This window comes from Oncorhynchus kisutch, linkage group LG11 (genome assembly GCF_002021735.2).
Source record: "Oncorhynchus kisutch isolate 150728-3 linkage group LG11, Okis_V2, whole genome shotgun sequence".
In the NCBI taxonomy this organism is placed as follows: Eukaryota; Metazoa; Chordata; class Actinopteri; order Salmoniformes; family Salmonidae; genus Oncorhynchus; species Oncorhynchus kisutch.
This window is the reverse complement of record NC_034184.2, coordinates 21,115,952-21,140,565: the sequence shown is the minus strand read 5'-3', so window position 1 is coordinate 21,140,565 and position 24,614 is coordinate 21,115,952. Positions and strand designations below refer to the sequence as shown.

General features: G+C 42.8%; 1 protein-coding gene across 1 annotated transcript in view; it reads left to right on the top strand.

Annotated features, from left to right (window-relative positions):
* vps26a (VPS26, retromer complex component A) overlaps positions 1-24,220 on the top strand; it is a 30,213-nt gene extending 5,993 nt beyond the window's left edge. The window contains exons 2-9 of the mRNA XM_020495503.2: positions 6,715-6,864; positions 19,905-19,980; positions 20,483-20,639; positions 20,854-21,018; positions 21,171-21,277; positions 21,475-21,543; positions 21,735-21,877; positions 22,051-24,220. Of these exons, the coding sequence (XP_020351092.1) occupies positions 6,715-6,864; positions 19,905-19,980; positions 20,483-20,639; positions 20,854-21,018; positions 21,171-21,277; positions 21,475-21,543; positions 21,735-21,877; positions 22,051-22,164 (981 nt within the window). The 3' untranslated portion in view covers positions 22,165-24,220. The remainder of the gene's footprint in view (positions 1-6,714; positions 6,865-19,904; positions 19,981-20,482; positions 20,640-20,853; positions 21,019-21,170; positions 21,278-21,474; positions 21,544-21,734; positions 21,878-22,050) is intronic.
* The last annotated feature ends 394 nt before the right edge of the window (positions 24,221-24,614 follow it).

The following is a 24,614-nucleotide window of genomic DNA, read 5'->3' as shown; positions in this document are numbered from 1 at the left end:
CAGGTTCTCCTTTAACCAAATCCAGATAGCAGATGTTCTGAAAGAGCTGCAAAACCTGGACCCGTACAAATCAGCTGGGCTTGACAATCTGGACCCTCTATTTCTGAAACTATCTGCCACCATTGTCGCAACCCCTATTACCAGCCTGTTCAACCTCTCTTTCATATCGTCTGAGATCCCCAAGGATTGGAAAGCTGCCGCAGTCATCCCCCTCTTCAAAGGGGGAGACACCCTGGACCCAAACTGTTACAGACCTATATCCATCCTGCCCTGCCTATCTAAGGTCTTCGAAAGCCAAGTCAACAAACAGGTCACTGACCATCTCGAATCCCACCGCACCTTCTCCGCTGTGCAATCTGGTTTCCGAGCCGGTCACGGGTGCACCTCAGCCACACTCAAGGTACTCAACGATATCATAACCGCCATCGATAAAAGACAGTACTGTGCAGCCGTCTTCATCGACCTTGCCAAGGCTTTCGACTCTGTCAATCACCATATTCTTATCGGCAGACTCAGGAGCCTCGGTTTTTCGGATGACTGCCTTGCCTGGTTCACCAATTACTTTGCAGACAGAGTTCAGTGCGTCAAATCGGAGGGCATGCTGTCTGGTCCTCTGGCAGTCTCTATGGGGGTGCCACAGGGTTCAATTCTCGGGCCGACTCTTTTCTCTGTGTATATCAATGATGTTGCTCTTGCTGCGGGCGATTCCCTGATCCACCTCTACGCAGACGACACCATTCTATATACCTTCGGCCCGTCTTTGGACACTGTGCTATCTAACCTCCAAACAAGCTTCAATGCCATACAACACTCCTTCCGTGGCCTCCAACTGCTCTTAAACGCTAGTAAAACCAAATGCATGCTCTTCAACCGGTCGCTGCCTGCACCCGCATGCCCGACTAGCATCACCACCCTGGATGGTTCCGACCTAGAATATGTGGACGTCTATAAGTACCTAGGTGTCTGGCTAGACTGCAAACTCTCCTTCCAGACTCATATCAAACATCTCCAATCGAAAATCAAATCAAGAGTCGGCTTTCTATTCCGCAACAAAGCCTCCTTCACTCACGCCGCCAAGCTTACCCTAGTAAAACTGACTATCCTACCGATCCTCGACTTCGGCGATGTCATCTACAAAATGGCTTCCAACACTCTACTCAGCAAACTGGATGCAGTCTATCACAGTGCCATCCGTTTCGTCACTAAAGCACCTTATACCACCCACCACTGCGACTTGTATGCTCTAGTCGGCTGGCCCTCGCTACATATTCGTCGCCAGACCCACTGGCTCCAGGTCATCTACAAGTCCATGCTAGGTAAAGCTCCGCCTTATCTCAGCTCACTGGTCACGATGGCAATACCCATCCGTAGCACGCGCTCCAGCAGGTGTATCTCACTGATCATCCCTAAAGCCAACACCTCATTTGGCCGCCTTTCGTTCCAGTACTCTGCTGCCTGTGACTGGAACGAATTGCAAAAATCGCTGAAGTTGGAGACTTTTATCTCCCTCACCAACTTTAAACATCAGCTATCTGAGCGGCTAACCGATCGCTGCAGCTGTACATAGTCTATTGGTAAATAGCCCACCCTTTCTCACCTACCTCATCCCCATACTGTTTTTATTTATTTACTTTTCTGCTCTTTTGCACACCAATATCTCTACCTGTACATGACCATCTGATCATTCATCACTCCAGTGTTAATCTGCAAAATTGTAATTATTTGCCTACCTCCTCATGCCTTTTGCACACATTGTATATAGACTCCCCCTTTGGTTTCTACTGTGTTATTGACTTGTTAATTGTTTACTCCATGTGTAACTCTTTGTTGTCTGCTCACACTGCTATGCTTTATCTTGGCCAGGTCGCAGTTGCAAATGAGAACTTGTTCTCAACTAGCCTACCTGGTTAAATAAAGGTGAAATAAAAATAAAATAAAAAAATAGGCAAGTTTTGTACAGATTTGTACCTTGTCAGCTCGGGGATTTGAACTTGCAACCTTTCGGTTACTAGTCCAACGCTCTAACCACTAGGCTACCCTGCCGCCCCAGCATTCCGATTAATCGGTCGACCTCTAATATAAATATTTGGATGAGAAATGTCAGAGCGGCATAGACTAAGATACAGCAGAATATAATACAGTATATACAGTTGAAGTTACATACACTTAAGTTGGAGTTATTAAAACTAATTTTTCAACCACTCCACAAATTTATTGTTAACAAACTATAGTTTTGGCAAGTCTGTTACGACATCTACTTTGTGCATGACACAAGTAATTTTTCCAACGATTGTTTACAGACAGATTATTTCACTTATAATTCACTGTATCACAATTCCAGTAGGTCAGAAGTTTACATACACTAAGTTGACTGTGCTTTTAACCAGCTTGGAAAATTCCAGAATATGATGTCATGGCATTGGAAGCTTCTGATAGGCTAATTGACATCATTTCAGTCAATTGGAGGTGTACCTGTGGATGTATTTCAAGGCCTACCTTCAAACTCAGTGCCTCTTCGCTTGACCATCGGAAAATGAAGCAAAGGGAAATTCTAAATTGATATGGGAGAATCTAAAAAAGTTAACAGGGAAAGACCATAGTAACACTGCAAAAAGACTAGAAATCATGGTGAATAACAATCTAACACAGGATGCAGTCGAAATAGCAATAGCCTTCAATTCCTACTTTATTGACTCTGTCAGGGTACTGACACAGAACCCCTCCACTTGTTTCTTGGGCTCAGTGCTAGTGAATGACACTCAACCTGTCTTCATCATAAGGGAGGTTTCTGAGTCAAAGGTGAACAAGGTGATTAGCTCACTAAAGAACTCTAAAGCCAAAGATGTGTTTGGGATGGACTCTACCTTTCTTAAAAACTACAAAGAGTCACTCATTGGCCCCATTACTAAGGTCACCAACACATCTATTGGTCTCGGTGTGTTTCCAAGGGTATGGAAGTCGGCCATAATAACGGCCATCTTTAAATCAGGAGACCCTGCTAACGTGAGTAACTACAGGCCCATTAGTATATTACCTGTGGTGTCAAAGGTTGTTGAAAAGTGTGTAGCAGAACAACTGATTGCCCACCTCAACAACAGCCCCTTCACATTACACTCCATGCAGTTTGGCTTCAGAGCGAAACACTCCACAGAAACGGCCAACTGCTTTCTTCTGGAAAATGTGAAGTCCAAGATGGACAAAGGGGGTGCTGTTGGGGCTGTGTTTCTGGACCTAAGGAAGGCTTTTGATACTGTTAACCATGAGATTCTCATCACAAAATTGTCCAAGTTCAACTTTTCCCCTGATGCCTTGAGATGGATGAAATCATACCTTGAAGGCAGAACTCAGTGTGTCAGAGTGAGCAATGAGCTGTCGCCCACTCGTAGCTATGATGTGGGCGTGCCCCAAGGGTCAATACTGGGGCCCCTCCTGTTCAGCCTGTACATTAATGATCTGCCTTCTGTCTGTACTGGGTCTGAAGTTCAAATGTATGCAGATGATACAGTGATATAGGTGCATGCAAAGAGCAAACAACAAGCTGCACAAGAACTCACTACTGTAATGGTCCAGGTTACAAAGTGGCTCAGTGACTCGTGTTTGCATCTCAATGTGAAAAAAACTGTTTGCATGTTCTTCACAAAGAGGGCAACAGATGCTACTGAGCCAGATGTCTATGTGTCAGGGGAGAAGCTCCAGGTGGTATCCGATTTTAAGTACCTTGGCATCATACTTGATTCCAACCTCTCTTTTAAAAAGCATGTGAAAAAGGTAATTCAAATAACCAAATTCAACCTAGCTAATTTCCGATTTATACGAAATTGTTTGACTACAGAGGTAGCAAAACTGTACTTCAAATCTATGATACTCCCCCACTTAACATACTGCTTGACTAGTTGGGCCCAAGCTTGCTGTACAACATTAAAACCTATTCAGTCTGTCTACAAACAGGCTCTCAAAGTGCTTGATAGGAAGCCCAATAGCCATCATCATTGTCACATCCTTAGAAAGCATGAGCTCTTGAGTTGGGAAAATCTTGTGCAATACACCGACGCATGTCTTGTATTCAAGATCCTCAATGGCCTGGCTCCCCCTCCACTCAATATTTTTGTTAAACAGAAAACCCAGACATATGGCAGCAGATCCACAAGGTCTGCCATGAGAGGTGACTGTATAGTTCCTCTAAGGAAAAGCACCTTTAGTAAATCTGCATTCTCTGTGAGAGCTTCCCATGTCTGGAATACACTGCCATCAGACACACATAACTGCACCACATATCACACTTTCACAAAATGCTTGAAGACATGGCTAAAGGTCAATCAGATTTGTGAACATGGTCCCTAGCTGTGTGTTGCCACTCCATGTTGTCTGTTGTCTGTAGCTTGTGAGGTGTGGAAACACTTTGTTGCTTTTATGAATTTTGTCTTGCTGCTTTTTGTTTTATGCTGCTCTGTCTGTATGCTATGTCTTGCTTGTTCTATGTTGCTATTGTCTATATTGTAATTGTTTTTAATAACCTGCCCAGGGACTGCGGTTGAAAATTTGCCGGTTGGCTAAAACCGGCACTTTTACTGAAATGTTGATTAATGTGCACTGTCCCTGTAAAAATAAAAATAAACTCAAACTCAAACTCAAATCAAAAGCCAAGACCTCAGAAAAAAATTTGTAGACCGCCACAAGTCTGGTTCATCCTTGGGAGCAATTTCCAAACGCCTGAAGGTACCACGTTCATCTGTACAAACAATAGTATGCAAGTATAAACATCATGGGACCACACAGCCGTCATACTGCTCAGAAAGGAGATGCGTTCTGTCTCCTAGAGATAAACGTACTTTGGTGCGAAAAGTGCAAATCAATCCCAGAACAACAGCAAAGGACTTTGTGAAGATGCTGGCGGAAACAAGTACAAAAGTATCTTTTTCCACAGTAAAACGAGTCCTATGTCGACATTAACTTAAAAGGCCGCTCAGCAAGGAAGAAGCCACTGCTCCAAAACCGCCATAAAAGAAGCCTGACTACCGTTTGCAACTGTACATGGGGACAAATATCATACTTTTTGGAGAAATATCCTCTGGTCTGATGAAACAAAAATAGAATTGTTTAGGCATAATGACCATCGTTATGTTTGGAGGAAAAAGGGGGAGGCTTGCAAGCCGAAGAACACCATTCCAACCGTGAAGCACAGCAGTGGCAGCTGTTGTGCTTCATGTTGTGGGGGTGCTTTGCTGCAGGAGGGACTGGTGCACTTCACAAAATAGATGGCATCATGAGGTAGGAAAAATATGTCTTGAGATGTTGCTTTAATATCCACATCAGTCAGGATGTTAAAGCTTGGTCGCAAATGAGTTTTCCAAATGGACAATGACCCCAAGCATACTTCCAAATTTGTGGCAAAAGGGCTTAAGGACAACAAAGTCAAGGTATTGGAGTGGCCATCACAAAGCCCTGACCTCAATCCTATAGCAAATTTGTGGGCGGAACTGAAAAAGCATGTGCGAGCAAGGAGCCCTACAAACCTGACTCAGTTACACCAGCTCTGTCAGGCGGAATGGGCCAAAATTCATCCAACTTATTGTGGGAAGCTTTTGGAAGGCTACCCAAAATGTTTGACCCAAGTTAAACAATTTAAAGGCATTGCTACCAAATACTAATTGAGTGTATGTAAACTTCTGACCCACCATGGAAATGTGATGAAATAAATATTTCTCTCTACTATTATTCTTACATGTCACATTCTTAAAATAAAGTGGTGATCCTAACTGACCTAAGATAGGGAATTTGTACTAGGATTAAATGTCAGGAATTGTGAAAAACTGAGTTTAAATGTATTTGGCAAGGTGTATGTAAACTTCCGACTTCAACTGTACATATGAGATGAGTAATGCAAAATATGTAAACATTATTACAGTGACTAGTGTTCCATTATTAAAGTGATTGCAAGTCTATGTATATAGGGCAGCAGCTTCTAGTTTGCTAGTGATGGCTATTTGGCCTTGAGATGGAAGCTGTTTTTCAGTCTCTCGTTCCCAGTTTTGATGCACCTGTACTGAACTTGCCTTCTGCATGATAGCAGGGTGAACAGGCAGTGGCTCAAGTGGTTGTTGTCCTTGATGGTCTTTTTGCTTTCCTGTGACATCGGGTGCTGTAGGTGTCCTGGAGGGCAGGTAGTTTGCCCCCGGTGATGCGTTTGGCAGACCGCACCACCAACCGGAGAGCCCTGCGGTTGCGGGTGTTGCAGTTGCCATACCAGGTGGTGATACAGCCAAACAGGTTGCTCTCAATTGTGCATCTGTAAAAGTTTGAGGGTTTTAGGTGTCAAGCTGTTTATTATCTATGTATAGCCACTTTACCCCTACCTTCATGTAAATATTACCTCAATTACCTTGACTAACCGGTACCCCTGCACATGGACTCTACCAGGACTGTGTTAAAACGGGTTTAAACAGTGTACAGTTAGTGTGTATTTTGCATTTGTGAAATTATTTTCATGTAGTATGAAAGTAGAAGGATTTATATTTCTAGAGAATTGAGAATTGATTCTCGTTTAGTTGGAGTATTTGGCTGTTTTGGCTTCCAAAGTCAATTCAACCTTCAAGTAGAACATGTTACGCCCTTGGACTAAGGAGTAATGTTTACGCTCCTTTATTCCATTATTGAGAGAGTTATTTCTGATTGTATTTGCCTTTGAGTTTATTGTAAATTCTTCCTGTTTTTCAGAGTTTCCTGGGTGGTTTATTTGGTCCTGTGTGTGAAATTGATGTCCTACTCAATGATGCAGAGACTAGGAAGACAGCAGAACTCAAGACAGAGGATGGAAAAGTGGGGAAGAACTATTTATTTTATGACGGAGAATCGGTCTCTGGGAAGGTGAGCATTGCACACAGACACACATTAGGGTTTCCGTTAGGACATTGTCAAACATTTGCCAAAATACGGAAATCTAGGAAATATATAGTCGGCTATGAATAATATGGATGAGAACTCTCTTGGTAGATAGTGTGGACAACAGATTATCATAAGGTACTCTACCTCAGGTAAGCAATACCTCAAGACTTCTTTAATATTAGACATCACGCACCAGCTATTATTGACAGATAGACCACCACGACCAGCCACGACTCGATGAAACATAAGATATTACAGTTTTTAATGTCCCTTTGGTAGGATAATCTTGATCGTAGGTCATCCATTTTGTTCTCCAATGATTGCACGTTGGCCAATAGAACGAATGGCAGTGGATGTTTACTCACTCGCCTACGAATTCTCAGAAGGCAGCCTGACCTCCGTCCCCTTTTTCTCCATCTTTTCTTAACGCAAATGACGGGGATTTGGGCCTGTTCCCGAGAAAGTAGTATATCCTTCGCGTTGGATTCTTTAAAGAAAAAATCTTTGTCCAGTTCGAGGTGAGTAATTGCTGTTCTGATATATAAAGTTATTTTCGGTCATAAGAGACGGTAGCAGCAACATTATGTACAAAAAGAAAAAGTTACAAACAACACGAAAAAACGAACAAAATAGCAAAGTTGGTTAGGAGCACATAAAGCGGCAGCCAACCCCTCCGGCACCAGTACGTAAGCCGTCTATTTACCACCAAAAACCGATGCTGGAACTGACTGTACTCAACAAGCTGTATAAGGCCATAAGCAAACAAGAAAAAGCTTATCAAGAAGCGGCGCTCCTAGTGGCCATGGACTTTAATGCCGGCAAACTTAAATCGATTTACCTAATTTCTACCAGCATGTCACGTGCAACCAGAGGAAAAGAAACTCTAGACCAGCTTTACTCCACACACAGAGATGCATACAAAGCTCTCCCTCACCCTCCATTTGTCAAATCTGACCATAATTCTATCCTCCTGATTCCTGCTTACAAGCAAAAGCTGAAGCAGGAAGTACCAGTGACTTGATCAATACGGAAGTGGTCAGATGATGCGGATGCTAAACTACAGGACTGTTTTGGTAGCAGACTGGAATATGTTCCACGATTCCTCCAATGGCATTGAGTATAATACCACCTCAGTCATCGGCTTCAACAGTAAGTGCATCGACGACGTCGTCCCCACAGTAACTGTACGCACATATCCCAACCAGAAGCCATGCATTGATTACAGGCAACATGCGCATTGAGCTAAAGGCTAGAGATGCTGCTTTCAAGGAGCAGAACACTAATCCAGACGCTTATAAGAAATCCCGCTATGCCCTCAGACGAACCATTAAATAGGCAAAGCGTCAATACAGGACTAAGATTGAATCCTTCTACATGGGCTCTGAGGCTCGTCGGATGTGGCAGGGCTTGAAAATTGTTACGGACTACAAAGGGAAACCCAGCCGCGAGCTGCCCAGTGCCTCACTTCAAGGCAAGCAACACTGAAGCATGCATGAAAGCACCAGCTGTTCTGGATGACTGTGATCACGCTCTCGGTTGCCGATGTGAGCAAGACCTTTTAAACAGGTCAACATTCACAAAGTTGTGGGGCCAGACGGATTACCAGGACGTGTACTCAAAGCATGACCAACTGGCAAGTGTCTTCACTGACATTTTCAACCTCTCCCTGAGTCTGTAATACCTACATGTTTCAAGCAGACCACCATAGTCCCTGTGCCCAAGGAGGCGAAGGTAACATGCCTAAATGATTACCGCCTCATAGCACTCACGTCGGTAGCCATGAAGTGCTTTGAAAGGCTGGCCATGGCTCTCATCAACAGCATCATCCCAGATACCCTAGACCAGCTATTCCCAAACTGGGGTACGTTCGCGCAATGCCGTCGGGCAATGCCGTACGTTCGCGCAATGCCGTACTCCAAATACGTTTTTTTCTCCATGTTTTCAAACAGTCCATTTATATTTTCCAACACGGCTATACATTTTGGGCAGTTTCTTTTCTTGCCTGGGTAGCCTCGTTTCACTGCCAAAAATAAATGTAACCATCTAGTGTTCAGCGAAGTAACAACACAATGGCAAATACAGGTATCCTTGTCAAATAATTAACATCCAATCACATTAACCGTTACTCTATCCCGGGAATTCCACTAATGGTCCGTATGTAGCCAAACGTGGCTGCTTCTCATTCCGTTTGCTCGAAAATGTATAAATGGTTAAAAAAAAGTAAGGCCCGCGTCCATAGACACACATACCAGCTCTATTGGTAGTACTGCTACTACCAGCAGTACTACACCTGCACCTGTCGACGACACAAGTTGTTCTGCTTCCACGAGCACATCCAATGCTAGCATCAGTAATTCTACATTTGTTGTTAGCCCAGCTAGCATGGACACTGACAGTTGTGAATCTGATGCAGTCTAAGAGCTACTGCCCCCTTACCCGGTAAAGAACCGAAAAACAGACAGGGACGTTGGACCATTGAAGAGGCGCAAATATGATGAGAACTACATTGATTTGGGGTTCACTTATATTGGGAGTAGTGCCTTTCCTCAGCCACAGTGTGTTATATGTGCAAAAGTACAACTCGATGAAATCTTCACTCTTGCACGGACATTTAGAAACAAAACAATTTACAGGAGTTTTTTGAGCAAGAAAAATACTTCCGAGTAGTAAGACATGTATAAAAGAAACAGATACCATTAATAAGAAGGGGCTGGAAGCGTCTTATATGGTGAGCTACCGAGTGGCTTAGACAGGCAAGCCCCATACTATTGTGGAGGACTTAATTCTTCTTCCTGCTGCTGCGGATATGGCTGGGGAAAAAGGCCCAAAAAACTATACAGACAATGCCTACATCAAACAACACTTTCACGACGCATCTGTGACATGGCAGGAGATGTTTTGAAACAATTACTGCTTCGCATACAAGCCAGTGAATTCTATACGTTACAGCTGGATGAGTCAACAGACGTGGTGGGCTTGGCTGAGCTCCTGGTATATGTCCATTATGTTTATGGGGGTTCAATTAAGGAAGACATCCTCTTCTGCAAGCCACTGGAAACCAGGACAACAGGAGAGGATATTTTTAAAATATTGGACAGCTTTGTGACATCAAATGGACTTTGGTGGTCAAGATGTGTTGGTATCTGTACTGATGGCGCAAAAGCCATGACAAGGAGAGGTAACGCGCGTGCAAGCAGTTGCTCCCTACGCCACTTGGGTACACTGCAGCATCCACCGAGAAGCTCTTGCTGCCAAAGGAATGCCTGACATCTTCAAAGACGTTTTGGACACTACAGTGAAAATGCTTAACTTTGTTAAAGCAAGGCCCTTGAACTCTGGTATTTTCTGCACTATGCAATGATATGGGCAGCGACCATGTAACACTTTACAACATACAGAAGTGCGCTGGTTATCAAGGGGCAAAGTATTGACACGTTTAAAAAAATTGAGAGACAAGCTTAAAGTTTTCTTTACTGACCATTATTTTCACTTGTCTGACCGCTTGCATGATGACGAGTTTCTCACACGACTGGCCTATCTGGGTGATGTTTTTTTCTCACCTGAATGATCTGAATCTAGGATTACAGGGACTCTGCGCAACTATATTCAATGTGCGGGACAAAATTGAGGCTATGATTTAAGAAGTTGTAAATCTCTGTCTGCATTAACAAGGACAACACACAGGTCTTTCCATCATTGTATGATTTGTTTTGTGTGCAAATTAACTCATGCTTAGGGACAATCTCAAATGTGATATAGCGAAGCACCTGAGTGAGTTGGGAGTGCAATTACTCAGTGCTTTCCTGAAACGGATGACACAAACAACTGGATTCGATATCCCTTTCATGCCCTGCCTCCTGTCCACTTACCGATATCTGAACAAAAGAGCCTCATCGAAATTGCAGCAAGCGGTTCTTAGAAAATTGAATTGAATCAGAAGCCACTGACATATTTCTGGATTGGGCTGCGCTCAGAGTATCCTTGTCTTGGCAAATCGCACTGTTAAGACACTGATGCCCTTTGCAACCACGTACCTACAGTGGGGAGAACAAGTATTTGATACACTGCCGATTTTGCAGGTTTTCCTACTTACAAATCATGTAGAGGTCTGTATTTTTTATCATAGGTACACTTCAACTGTGAGAGACGGAATCTAAAACAAAAATCCAGAAAATCACATTGTATGATTTTCTTTTAGTAATTAATTAGCATTTTATTGCATGGCATAAGTATTTGATCACTTACCAACCAGTAAGAATTCCATCTCTCACAGACCTGTTCGATTTTCTTTAAGAAGCCCTCCTGTTCTCCACTCATTACCTGTATTAACTGCACCTGTTTGAACTCGTTACCTGAATAAAAGACACCTGTCCACACACTCAATCAAACAGACTCCAACCTCTCCACAATGGCCAAGACCAGAGAGCTGTGTAAGGACATCAGGGATAAAATTGTAGATCTGCACAAGGCTGGGATGGGCTACAGGACAATAGGCAAGCAGCTTGGTGAGAAGGCAACAACTGTTGGTGCAATTATTAGAATATGGAAGTTCAAGATGACGGTCAATCACCCTCGGTCTGGGGCTCCATGCAAGATCTCACCTCGTGGGGCATCAATGATCATGAGGAAGGTGAGGGATCAGCCCAGAACTACGCGGCAGGGCCTGGTCAATAACCTGAAGAGAGCTGAGAGCTGGGACCACAGTCTCAAAGAAAACCATTAGTAACACACTACGCCCTCATGGATTAAAATCCTGCAGTGCACGCAAGGTCCCCCTGCTCAAGCCAGCGCATGTCCAGGCCCGTCTGAAGTTTGCCAATGACCATCTTGATGATCTTGAGGAGAAATGGGAGAAGGTCATGTGGTCTGATGAGACAAAAATAGAGCTTTTTGGTCTAAACTCCACTTGCCGTGTTTGGAGGAAGAAGAAGGATGAGTACAACCCCAAGAACACCATCCCAACCGTGAAGCATGGAGGTGGAAACATCATTCTTTGGGGTTGCTTTTCTGCAAAGGGGACAGGACGACTGCACCGTATTGAGGGGACAACCTCCTTCCCTCAGTAAGAGCATTGAAGATGGGTCGTGGCTGGGTCTTCCAGCATGACAACGACCCGAAACACACAGCCAGGGCAACTAAGGAGTGGCTCCGTAAGAAGTATCTGAAAGGTCCTAGCCAGTCTCCAGACCTGAACCTTTGGAGGGAGCTGAAAGTCCGTATTGCCCAGCGACAGCCCTGAAACCTGAAGGATATGGAGAAGGTCTGTATGGAGGAGTGGGCCAAAATCCCTGCTGCAGTGTGTGCAAACCTGGTAAAGAACTAGAGGAAACGTATGATCTCTGTAAATGTAAACAAAGGTTTCTGTACCAAATATTAAGTTCTGCTTTTCTGATGTATCCAATACTTATGTCATGCAATAAAATGCAAATGAATTACTTAAAAATCATACAATGTGATTTTCTGGATTTTTGTTTTAGATTCCGTCTCTCACAGTTGAAGTGTACCTATGATGGAAATTACTGACCTCTACATGCTTTGTAAGTGATGATTTAAGACTGAGACTCTCCAATACAACCCAACATTGCAGAGTTATGTGCATCCTTTCAAGCACACACTTCTCATTAACCTGTGGTGAGTTATTCACAATTTTTGATGAACAAATAAGGTTTTATATGTAAGATGGCAAAATAAAAGTCAAGATTATTATTATTATTTGCGCCCTGGTCCAATAAGAGCTCTTTGTCACAACCCGGCTCATGGGAAGTGACAATCTCTCACTCATTCTTATGCTTAATAAACTTATCGTATAGTGTGTGTGTGTGTGGCAGGCTTACATTGATGGCAAAAAACTATTGAGAGTGCCTTGACCCTGGCGGTAGAGGGGATACGCAGCTTTAGGTTGAATGTCTGAAGAGGTATGGGACTACAAAAAGTTTTGGAACCACTTCCCTAGACCCACTCCAAGACCCACTCCAACCGATCCACAGATGACTCAATCTCACGCCACATTCCTCTTTTCCACCTGGACAAAAGGAACGCCTACGTGAGAATGCTGTTCATTGACTACAGCTCAGCATTCAACACCGTAGTGCCCACAAATCTCATCACTAAGCTAAAGACCCTGGAACTAAACACCTCTCTCTGCAATTGGATCCTGGACTTCCTGACGGGCCGCACCCCAGGTGGTAAGGGTAGGCAACAACACGTCTGACACGCTGATCCTCAACACTGGGGCCCGTCAGGGGTACGTGCTTAGTCCCCTCCTGTACTCGTCCTTGTGGCCAAACACAACTCCAACACCATCATTAAGTTTGCTGATGACACAACATAGAGAGGACAACAACCTCCCTCAATGTGAGCACGACAACGGAACTCATTGTGGACTTCAGGAAAAGGCTGGCCGAATAGGCCCCCATTAACATCAACGGGGTTGGAGCGGGTCGAGAGTTTCAAGTTCCTTGATGTCTGTATCGCCAACAAACTATTATGGTCCAAACACACCCATTTTTTTTTATTTTACCTTTATTTAACTAGGCAAGTTGGTTAAGAACAAATTCTTATTTTCAATGATGGCCTAGGAATGGTGGGTTAACTGCCTCGTTCAGGGGGAGAATGACAGATTTTTACCTTTTTTACCTCAGCTCAGGGATTCGATCTTGCAGACTTTCGGTTACTAGTCTCACACTCTAACCACTAGGCAACCTGCCGCCCCACCAAGACAGTCGTGAAGAGGGCATGACAACACCTTTCCCCCTCAGGAGACTGAAAATATTTGGCATGGGTCCTCAGATCCTCAAAGTGCTACAGCTGCACCATCGAGAGCATCCTTACCGGTTGCGTCTCCGCCTGGTATGGCAACTTCTCGGCATCTGACCGTAAGGCGCTACAGAGGGTAGTGTGTACGGCACTGGGGCCAAGCTTCCTGCCATTCAGGACCTATATACTAGGCCATCAGAGGAAAGCCCAATAAATTGTCAAAGGCTCCAGTCACCCAAGTCATAGACTGCTCTTTCTTCTACCGCGTGGTAACGGAGTGCCAAGTCTAGGACCAAAAGGCTTCTTAACAGCTTCTACCCCAAAGCCATAAGACTTCTGATCAGTTAATCAAATGGCCACCCGGACTATTGACATTGACCCCCCCCCCCCCCCTTGTTTTTACACTGCTGCGACTTGTCGTTCATTATCTATGCATAGTCACTTCACCCCTACCTACATGTACAAATGACTTCGACAAACCTGTAGCCCCGCACATCGACTCTGTACCAGTACCCCCTGTATATAGCCTCGTTATTGTCACTTTATTGATACTCTTTATTTTTTACTTTTGTTTATTTGGTAAATCTTAACTCTTTCTTGAACTACACTGTAAGTAAGGTCTACACCTGTTGTATTTTGCGTTGGTGACAAAGTTTAATTTGTAGTGCTGATTTTGGGATGTTTGATTTCTGGTTGTCTTAGTCACCACGTCCACCACTAATAAGCTGAGCTTCTCATTACTTTTTTCTTCACCTCACACAAGTCAATGAAGTCTGTTTTTTTTTTACATCCATTGCGAATGACAGGCCTACTGTGAGGAACTATTTGGCTATTTGAAAAATCTTTCCAGCAATCAAATCAAACTTTATTTGTCACATGCGCCGAATACAACAGGTCTACTAGACCTTACCGTGAAATGCTTACGTACAAGCCCTTAACCAACAGTGCAGTTCAAGAAGAGTTAAGAAAATATTTACCAAATAAACTAAAGTTAAAAATAATAAAAAGTAACACAATAACATAATAACAGGGCTATATACAGGGGGTACCGGTACTGAGTTAGTGTGCGGGGGTACAGGTTAGAGGTAATTTGTACATGTAGGTTGAGGTGAAGTGACAGCAGTGTACAAAACAAATGGAGGGGGGGTCAATGTAATAGTCCAGTGGCCATTTGATTAATTGTTCAGCAGTCTTATGGCTTGGGGGTTAAATCTGTTAAGGAGCCTTTTGGTCCTAGACTTGGCACTCAGAAATCACTTGCCGTGCGGTAGCAGCGAGAACAGTCGATGACTTGGGTGACTGGAGTCTCTGACAATTTTATGGTCTTTCCTCTGACCGCCTATTACATAGGTCCTGGACGGCTGGAAGCTTGCCCCCCCCCCCCCCCCCCCCCCTCCTTACGTTGCCATATCAGGCAGTGATGCAACCGGTCAGGATGCTCTCGATGGTGTAGCCGTAGAACCTTTTGAGGATATGGGGACCCATGCCAAATCTTTTCAGTCTCCTGAGGGGGAAAAGGTTTTGTCGTGCCCTCTTAACTGTCTTGGTGTGTTTGATAGATTGTTGGTGATGTGGACACCAAGGAACTTGAAACTCTCGACCCGCCCCATTGATGTTAATGGGGGCCTGTTTGTCCTGTCTTTTCCTGTAGTACACGATCATCTCCTTTGTCTTGCTCATATTGAGGGAGAGGTTGTTGTCCTGGCACCACACTGCCATCTCCCCCTCAATAATCACCAAGCCTTGGTGTGAAAGGGCAAAATATCATCACCTGATGATCCCATATATCCAGTGGAAATGTCATAAAATACCTTTCCCTTGCGTAAAAAAAGCTGTCCCGAGCTCACTGTCATAGGAAACTGAGGGCCCAGAATAGGCTAGTTGATACAATGTTGCAAGTTTGCTAGAGACCGCTTCGGACCTGACCCAGTTCGTTGATTTGATACGTTGCACTTCACTAGCGACAGCTCAAGTGAAAACAGATCGTAATGGAGGCAGACCGGCTGAGTAGAAGGATGAATGTGATTGAAAGAACCAGAATTTATCAGTATATTTTCTGTTTTTATTTGTTGTCTTTTTGTATTTTTACTTAATTGGCAGTTATTGGCCATCTGAGTTCCATGCGCTTATTTAGGCTATTTAGCCGCAAGGGATCACAGTGTAGCCTATCAATGTGTCCATATGGTAGAGGCTGATGCTCTCGCAGTAGTTGACTTTTAAATGGTATATATTTCATTATTTATTTTGTATTTTACCCCCCTTTTTCTTCCCCATTTTGATCGTGTCTCATTGCTGCAGCTCCCCAACTGGCTAGAGAGGCGAAGGTTGAGTCATGCGTCTTCCGAAACATGACCCGCCTAACCACGCTTCTTAACACCCACCCGCTTAACCCGGAAGCCAGCTACACCGTTCAACTGATGACCGAGGTCAGCCGCCCAGCCTGCAACAAGGAGTTGCTATAATGTGATAAAGCACCCTCGGCCAAACCCTCCCCTAACCTGGATGACGGGTGGCCAATTGTGCGCCGCCCTGTGAGACTCCCGATCACGGCCGTTTGTGATACAGCCCGGGATCGAACCCGGGTCTGTAGTGAATCCTCTAGCATTGCAATGCGGTGCCTTAGACCGCTGTGCCACTCTGGAGGCCCATATTTTAATTACAATTTAACTAACCATGTGACAATGATTTTGAGAAACAAAAATGTTAATATTGAAATGAAACTTTTATAAGAAAATGCATATCTGAAAATCACAACTGACAAGCAGATTGGTAGAAATGGTTGGATAAATTGTATGCTTGTTCAATCTTGAAACTCACACGGCGCCTAAGAAGCCTTTAAAAAAGAAATGCCTCCACCTTTCTATGGTCAGATTTTCAAGCAAGGTAAGACATGCCTCATAATATGAAGTTAAACATTCAGGTTTCAAACAATTAAGTATGTTTTCAAAATGCATACTGCCTCCAGCTCACATTTTAAAGTGGTGGGTGACGCGTTGATAGTCTGCCTACCTTTTAGTTAATTTGGCCGGCAACAATTTAATTGATCTTTTTTTTTTTTTTGTCAAAAGCTGGCAATTACCGGCTAATGGAAACCGTGACAAACACACATGGTATGACATTATGATGGCGATCAAGGCTGTGCATCGGACTGCTTCCTATGTCAATATGTGCTATGCCAATTAATCATGTGCAGTTCGCGAATGATTCGTTATTTTTCAACAACTCTTTTTACTGACTTGAGTTATGATGTGTTTTTCTGAGTGACTTGTTTAATCTGCTGGCCACAATGAGTACTACACCAGGATTGATAAACTCAGCAAAAAAAAATGTCCTCTCACTGTCAACTGCAATTATTTTCAGCAAACTTAACATGTGTAAATATTTGTATGAACATAACAAGATTCAACAACTGAGACAAACTGAACAAGTTCCACAGACATGTGACTAACAGAAATTGAATAATGTGTCCCTGAACAAAGTGGGGGTCAAAATCAAAAGTAACAGTCAGAAACTGGTGTGGCCACCAGCTGCATTAAGTACTGCAGTGCATCTCCTCATGGACTGCACCAGATTTGCCAGTTCTTGCTCTGAGATGTTACCCCACTCTTCCACCAAGGCACCTGCAAGTTCCCGGACATTTCTGTGGGAATGGCCCTAGCCCTCAGCCTCCGATCCAACAGGTCCCAGACGTGCTCAATGGGATTGAGATCCGGGCTCTTCGCTGGCCATGGCAGAACATTGACATTCCTGTCTTGCAGGAAATCACACACAGAACGAGCAGTATCCAAATTCAAATGTATTTATATAGCCCTTCGTACATCAGCTGATATCTCAAAGTGCTGTACAGAAATGGCTGGTGGCATTGTCATGCTAGAGGGTCATGTCAGGATGAGCCTGCAGGAAAGGTACCACATGAGGGAGGAGGATGTTTTCCCTGTTTCGCACAGCTTTGAGGTTGCCTGCAATTACAACAAGCTCAGTCCGATGATGCTGTGACACACCGCGACGGACCCTCCACCTCCAAATCGATCAAGCCCCAGAGTACAGGCCTCGGTGTAACGCTCATTCCTTCGATGATAAACTCAAATCCAACCATCATCCCTGGTGAGACAAAACTGCGACTCGTCAGTGAAGAGCACTTTTTGCCAGTCCTGTCTGGTCCAGCAACGGTGGGGTTGGCCCCATAGGCGACGTTGTTGCTGGTGATGTCTGGTGAGGACCTGCCTTACAACAGGCCTACAAGCCCCCAGTCCAGCCTCTCTCAGCCTATTTGCGGACAGTCTGAGCACTGATGGAGAGATTGTGCGTTCCTGGTGTAACTCGGGATGTTATTGTTGCCATCCTGTACCTGTCCTGCAGGTGTGGTGTTTGGATGTACCGATCCTGCGCAGGTGTTGTTACCTGTGGTCTGCCACTGCGAGAACGATCAGCTGTCCGTCCTGTCTCCTTGTAGCGCTGTCTTAGGCATCTCACAGTACGCACATTGCAATTTATTGCCCTGGCCACATCTGCAGTCCTCATGCCTCCTTGCAGCATGCCTAAGGCACGTTCACCCAGATGAGCAGGGACCCTGGGCATCTTTCTTTTGGTGTTTTTCAGAGTCAGTAGAAAGGCCTCCTAAGTTTTCATAACTGTGACCAACATAACTGTGACCTACATAACTTAATTACCTACTGTCTGTAAGCTGTTAGTGTCTTAACGACCGTTCCACAGGTGCATGTTCATTAATTGTTTATGGTTCATTGAACAAGCATGGGAAACTGAAGTTATTTGTATTTTTACGAATTATCTTTGAAAGACTGGGTCCTGAAAAAGGGACGTTTCTTTTTTTGCTGAGTTTCCATGCTTTTACATGTTTAGAACTGATAATTCATTGCATGGTGCAAGAATTAATTCAATGAATTGATTTTTTAATGTTATGATGAACACAGCTTTATAGAACCAAAACATTCACAGCCTCTGCTCAACGAACTCGAACTCCAGAGCAAATCGTTTTGGGGGCTGCAGTTTGCAAACGATATTGTGCTTATCACCCTCACGGCAGTCAAGCAATGCATTCCGCCAAGAGTCGTACACAATCTTGCCTGGTTGCGGCCACAACTAGACCTTGTTTCAAATGTGTCAAGAAATAGTCTTATTTCTGTGCCTAGCAATCAACAAATGTATGCTTCTACACGCGTGCTTCTACACCTGCATTGCTTGCTGTTTGGGGTTTTAGGCTGGGTTTCTGTACAGCACTTTGAGATATCAGCTGATGTACGAAGGGCTATATAAATACATTTGATTTGATTTATGCTGAATAAATATGTAAACGCAACATGTAAAGTGTTGGTCCCATGTTTCATGAGCTGAAATAAAAATCCTGGAAATTTTCCATACGCACAAAAGCTTATTTCTCTCAAATTATATGCACACATTTGTTTACATCCCTGTTAGTGAGCATTTCTCCTTTGTCAAGATAATCCATCCACCTGACAGGTGTGACATATCAAGAAGCTGATTAAATGGCATGATCATTACACATGTGCACCTTGTGCTGGATAAAATAAAAGGTCACTCTGTTGCAAGAGAATTTGCTAATTTCTCTAGCATATGCCACCTCCAACGTCGTTTTAGAGAATTTGCCAGTATCTCCAATTGGCCTCAAAACGGCAGACCACGTGTAACCACGCCAGCCTAGGACCTCCGCATTTGTCACCTGCGGGATCGTCTGAGACCAGCCACCCAGACAGCTGATGAAACTGAGGAATATTTCTGTCTGTAATAAAGCCCTTTTGTGGGTAAAAAGTAATTCTGATTGGCTGGGCCTGGCTCCCAAGTTGGTGGGCCTGTGCCCACCCATGGCTGCGCTCCCGCCCAGTCATGTGAAATCCATAGATCATTAGGGCCTAATACATTTATTTAAATTGACTGATTTACTTTTATGAACTGTAAATCAGTAAAATCGTTAAATGTTGCATTTTTATATTTTTGTTCCGTATACATTGTTTAAAGCACGCTTTTACAAGCCTCAGTCACAAATTATATCTCCAATAAACACCCAATGGTGAACAACATGTGAAGGAGAGGCTTGTAGAAGTTTGACTTTAATGTTTTCAGTTCATTGTTAGCAGGTGTGGGGTCCTGCATGCTCTGACTCAAATGAACATAAATGAGTCAAAAGATTTGTTCTTTTGACTGAACGAGTCAAAGATCAGAGACTGTAAAAAGAGCCAACTTCCCATCACCTATGCCAATACCCGACAACTTGTTTGTTTTCTTTTAAGGTGAACCTCAATGTGAGGCAGACAGGCAAGAGACTAGAACACCAAGGGATTCGAATTGAGTTTGTTGGGCAGATTGGTGAGTTTATGTTAATTTATATTTTGATATTATAACCTTGCAGCAGCGCACCACCTCAAACACCAGCCATGCGTTGTTTATTGGTTCACAAACCAAGTGCACTGTCGGTCTCATTTAGGCTAAACGGCTTAGCAAACCATGTGCTTGTCATGTGAAAACTACAGTTGACTACACGCCACACCACAGACCCTGGCCGGGTGGCAAAGTGTTTCTGTGAAGACTCCTTGACCATTACTGAGGGTTCAATGTTGTCAAACCAACTGAGGAAGTTTAAGGGAAGCCTTCAAATAACACTATTTTCTCTGAACGTCTGATCATAGGACAAAAGTTTAAATCTGAATATAGGACAATCTAGGTTATTAGATTCAGGCCTACTTCCTTATTTATACATTTGTTCAAATTAATGCGTCCCTCAGTACAACAGATTTGCCTATTGGAAATATTAGGTTCCTGTGTGTGATGAACCTAACATAAATGTTTAAACTTGTGCTCTGTCTTTCAGAGCTTTTCAGTGATAAAAGCAACACTCATGAATTTGTGAACCTGGTAAAGGAGCTTGCCCTGCCAGGGGAGTTGACTCAGAATCGAAGCTACGACTTTGAGTTCATGCAGGTGGAGAAGCCATATGAGTCTTACGTTGGAGCCAACGTCCGACTGAGGTTAGCTCACAATATTATCTCATACATACCCAGATATTCTCTGCATTGTCCCTGAAACCAACCATTCTATTCACCCAGCTTGAGATGATCAGTGAAACTGCATTCGATGGCTTTTTGTCATTGCTACAGCCACCTTGTTATGAATATATGCACTGTCATTTTAAGTAAATTTGCATTGTAAGCCAGCCATAATTCCTATTGTTATTTCCTACAGATATTTCCTCAAAGTGACAATAGTGAGGAGACTGTCTGATCTGGTGAAAGAGTATGACCTCATTGTCCATCAGCTGGCCACTTACCCTGATGTGAACAATTCCATCAAGATGGAAGTTGGCATTGAAGACTGTCTACATATAGAGTTTGAATACAACAAGTCCAAGTAAGATGTATACCATGATGAGACATTAATGCATTCAAACACCTTTTAAAAAACATAGCATAGTAGCGCATTCGCTTGTCAAAATCTCTAATCAGATTCAGAATTATAAAAATTTAACTTAATTTCAACCTGACCCTAATCTGTCTTCTCAGATACCACTTGAAAGATGTCATTGTGGGTAAAATCTACTTCCTTCTTGTGAGAATCAAAATCCAGCACATGGAACTTCAGTTGATCAAGAAAGAGATGACTGGAATAGGTGAGATGAGGCTTACTTGGGGAGAGAGTTCACGGCATAAGGTGTTGCTTTTTTAAAAATATATATACTTTTTTATTTTAAATGTTTGAATTCCATAATTTTCTAATTTTTGTGAACCTAAAACTGTCCCTGTAATCTTGGCTTTTGTTTTAAGAACAGTGTGAAGTAGATGTATTTATATGAAATTCCTTTCCCAGGTCCTAGCACAACTACTGAGACGGAGACTGTTGCAAAGTATGAGATTATGGACGGAGCCCCTGTGAAAGGTGGGCACAATATGGTGTTGGTGTGAATGTCCCAATATTATGATTTTATCTATTTTATTTTATGTTATTTGACCCCACCAAAGCAGCATAATGTTTTCAGGACTTGTAGTGTACATGGAAATCTCTCTCTTCTGCCATTTACCATTTAACTTGTTTCAAAATCCTCTTTATGCCTGTTCTTTCCCTCTTAGGAGAGTCTATTCCCATCCGTCTGTTTTTAGCTGGCTACGACCTCACAGCCACCATGAGGGACGTCAACAAGAAGTTCTCTGTGCGGTACTTCCTCAACCTGGTGCTGGTAGATGAGGAGGACAGGAGATACTTCAAACAACAGGTACACAGGTGTTTTGTACACTCAATGTGTCTGGCAGAAACATTACAGCAGTTCATTATTACAGTAGTTTGAATTAGGCCATTATTATTGAAAGCAATCATCTTCTCTCAATATGAACATTTTATAATAACTTGAGAGGATCAATCTGACTCTGGTTGACTCTCTATTATCAGGAGATTGTTCTGTGGAGGAAAGCTCCTGAGAAAATAAGGAAACGGAACTTCCACCAACGCTATGAGTCTCCTGAGCCACGGCCGACCCTTACTGCTGAGCAACCCGAAATGTGAAGACCACTGTAAACAGAAAATGCTGAGAATGTTTCTGATTATGCTTAAAGCAAACAAGGGGGCGCAACTCGACACATGCAAGGTGAAATTAAAGCGCCAGACAGCCATTTAATTGAACTACCTTCTGCAAGGTTACAGTCTCTTGCTGCTACACCTGAATGGGCTGGGTCTACTCTGCTGGCCGCAGCAAGCACTCTTGTTAGCTTACTGTATGGACTCGTCTGACACACAATATAAAGCACTGGAATGGGAGCTACCATTTCTTTTATATTGCAAAAACGTTTGACCTACCCTTCCTGTAAAATATGCACTTGGTTAGGCTCAACACTGGGGACATGACGTACAATCATACACTACTAGATATTTCAAAGGACGTTCCAGTGCATGTAGGCAGGTCAAATTGAATATGATGGGTTAATGTTGTGTTCAACATGTTAAGGTCAAGCTGTAAGACAATAGGCATGCTTTGAGCTCAAAGGGTGCCGTATTCATAATTCACTGAAATACAGTGAGCTTCAAAAGTATTGGGACAGTGACATTTTTGTTGTTGTCTTGGCTCTGTGCTCCAGCACTTTGGAAATTAAATGATAGAGTGACTGCGAGGTTAGTGCAGGCTGTCAGTTTTAATTTGAGGGTATTTTCATCCATAGCAGGGGAACCGTTTAGAAATTACAACACGTTTTGTACATACTTATGTGTATTAAAGTAGTCAAGTTTAGTATTTTCTTATTCTTAGCAGATTATTTTGTGCCCAATAGAAATTAATGGTAAATAATGTATTGTATCATTTTGGAGTCACTTTTATTGCAAATAAGAACATAGTGTTTCTAAACACTTCTACATTAATGTGGATGCTACCATGATTACGGATAGTCCTGAATGAATCGTGAATAATGATGAATGAACAAGTTAGACACATCTTACCCCCCACAAATAAATGCTAAGAGGTTAGCATGTCTTGGGGGTATGATTTGTGCATCTAACTTTCTCATTCATAATTTTTAGATTAATTCAGGACTATCTGTAAACATGGTAGTATCCACATTCATGTAGTGTTCAGAAACATTCTATTCTTATTTACAATAATAGTGACTCCAAAATGGCACAATACATGATTTACCATTCATTTCTATTGGGTACAAAATCTGAAACGCAACCAAAACAAACAGCAAATGCATCCAGCAAGTTTGTAGAGTCACAAGCTTAATGTAATCATTGCATGCTAGGAATATGGGACCAAATACTAAACTTTTGACTACTTTTAATACATAAGTGAATTTGGCCCAATACTTTGTCCCCCCATTTAATGGGACCATGTACAAAAAGTGCTGTACTCTCTAAACGGTTCACCTGATATGGATAAAATGCCCTCATATTAAAACACTAACCTCATAGTCATTGTATAATTTCAGATCCAAAGTGATGGAGTACAGAGCCAAAACAGTGTGTCACTGTCCCAATACTTTTGGAGCTCACTGTATGTATAAAAATTCTATCTCCTAAGTTATTTAGTGTATAACCTGTAGTTTTGTTCTTTTTTTTTCTTTTTTATTTCACTTCTTGTATTTTGTGCTTTTCTATATTAATAAATGCTTTTGCTAGTGTCATTGGATTGAGGCACTACAAAATGCTGTTTAAATAAAATTATTTTGATCAACGGTTAGTTCCTACATGTATATCTGTATGTCCTGTTCGATGATGGTTGAATGGGTACTTACATTTTATTGTGGTTTTGTCTATATTTAGAGAAGTGCCACCTTACATTTGCATAAGGATACATATTTAAGCTCAGATGGGGCTGTGCTACAATCACGTAACAATGTTATGTCCTCATTTCTGAATACTATACAGGCAATATTATAATTTTTTTTAGTTAAGTGCCTGTAAGGTCATGAAGAAACTTATGCCAAATACTGGCCTGACTCACCATTGCATGTTCACCACATTTTATACTGTGTTCAATATGTATCTGACTTGTGTGGACGTTGAACATTTGTATATATCTAGCCTCAGTCTATATCCATCATCAATTAAATTAAATGCAAATTTATACTTATGTATTGGAGTGAGGTCTTTAATACTTTCTCTGATGACTTATTTCAAAGACGATATCATGCCATTTACCATTGAAAGAAATGGTCACAGTTCCAGTCTCGTTAAGGGGTTTAAGGGGTGGCTCTCCCATAGACACCAATGCAATAGCAGCTGGGTCTGGTCTACTTACATTGACACGTGATATACAGTCAAACTTCATTCCATGGAGGGCTGAGTGTCTGCGGGTTTTCACTCGGACCCTGTAATTGATTTATGAATTAAGGTCTCTAATTAGTAAGGAACTCCCCTCACCTGGTTGTCTAGGTCTTAATTGAAAGGAAAAACAAAAAAACCTGCAGATATTCGGCCCTCCGTGGAATGAGTTTGACGGCCCTACTTGTATATGAACTCGGGAA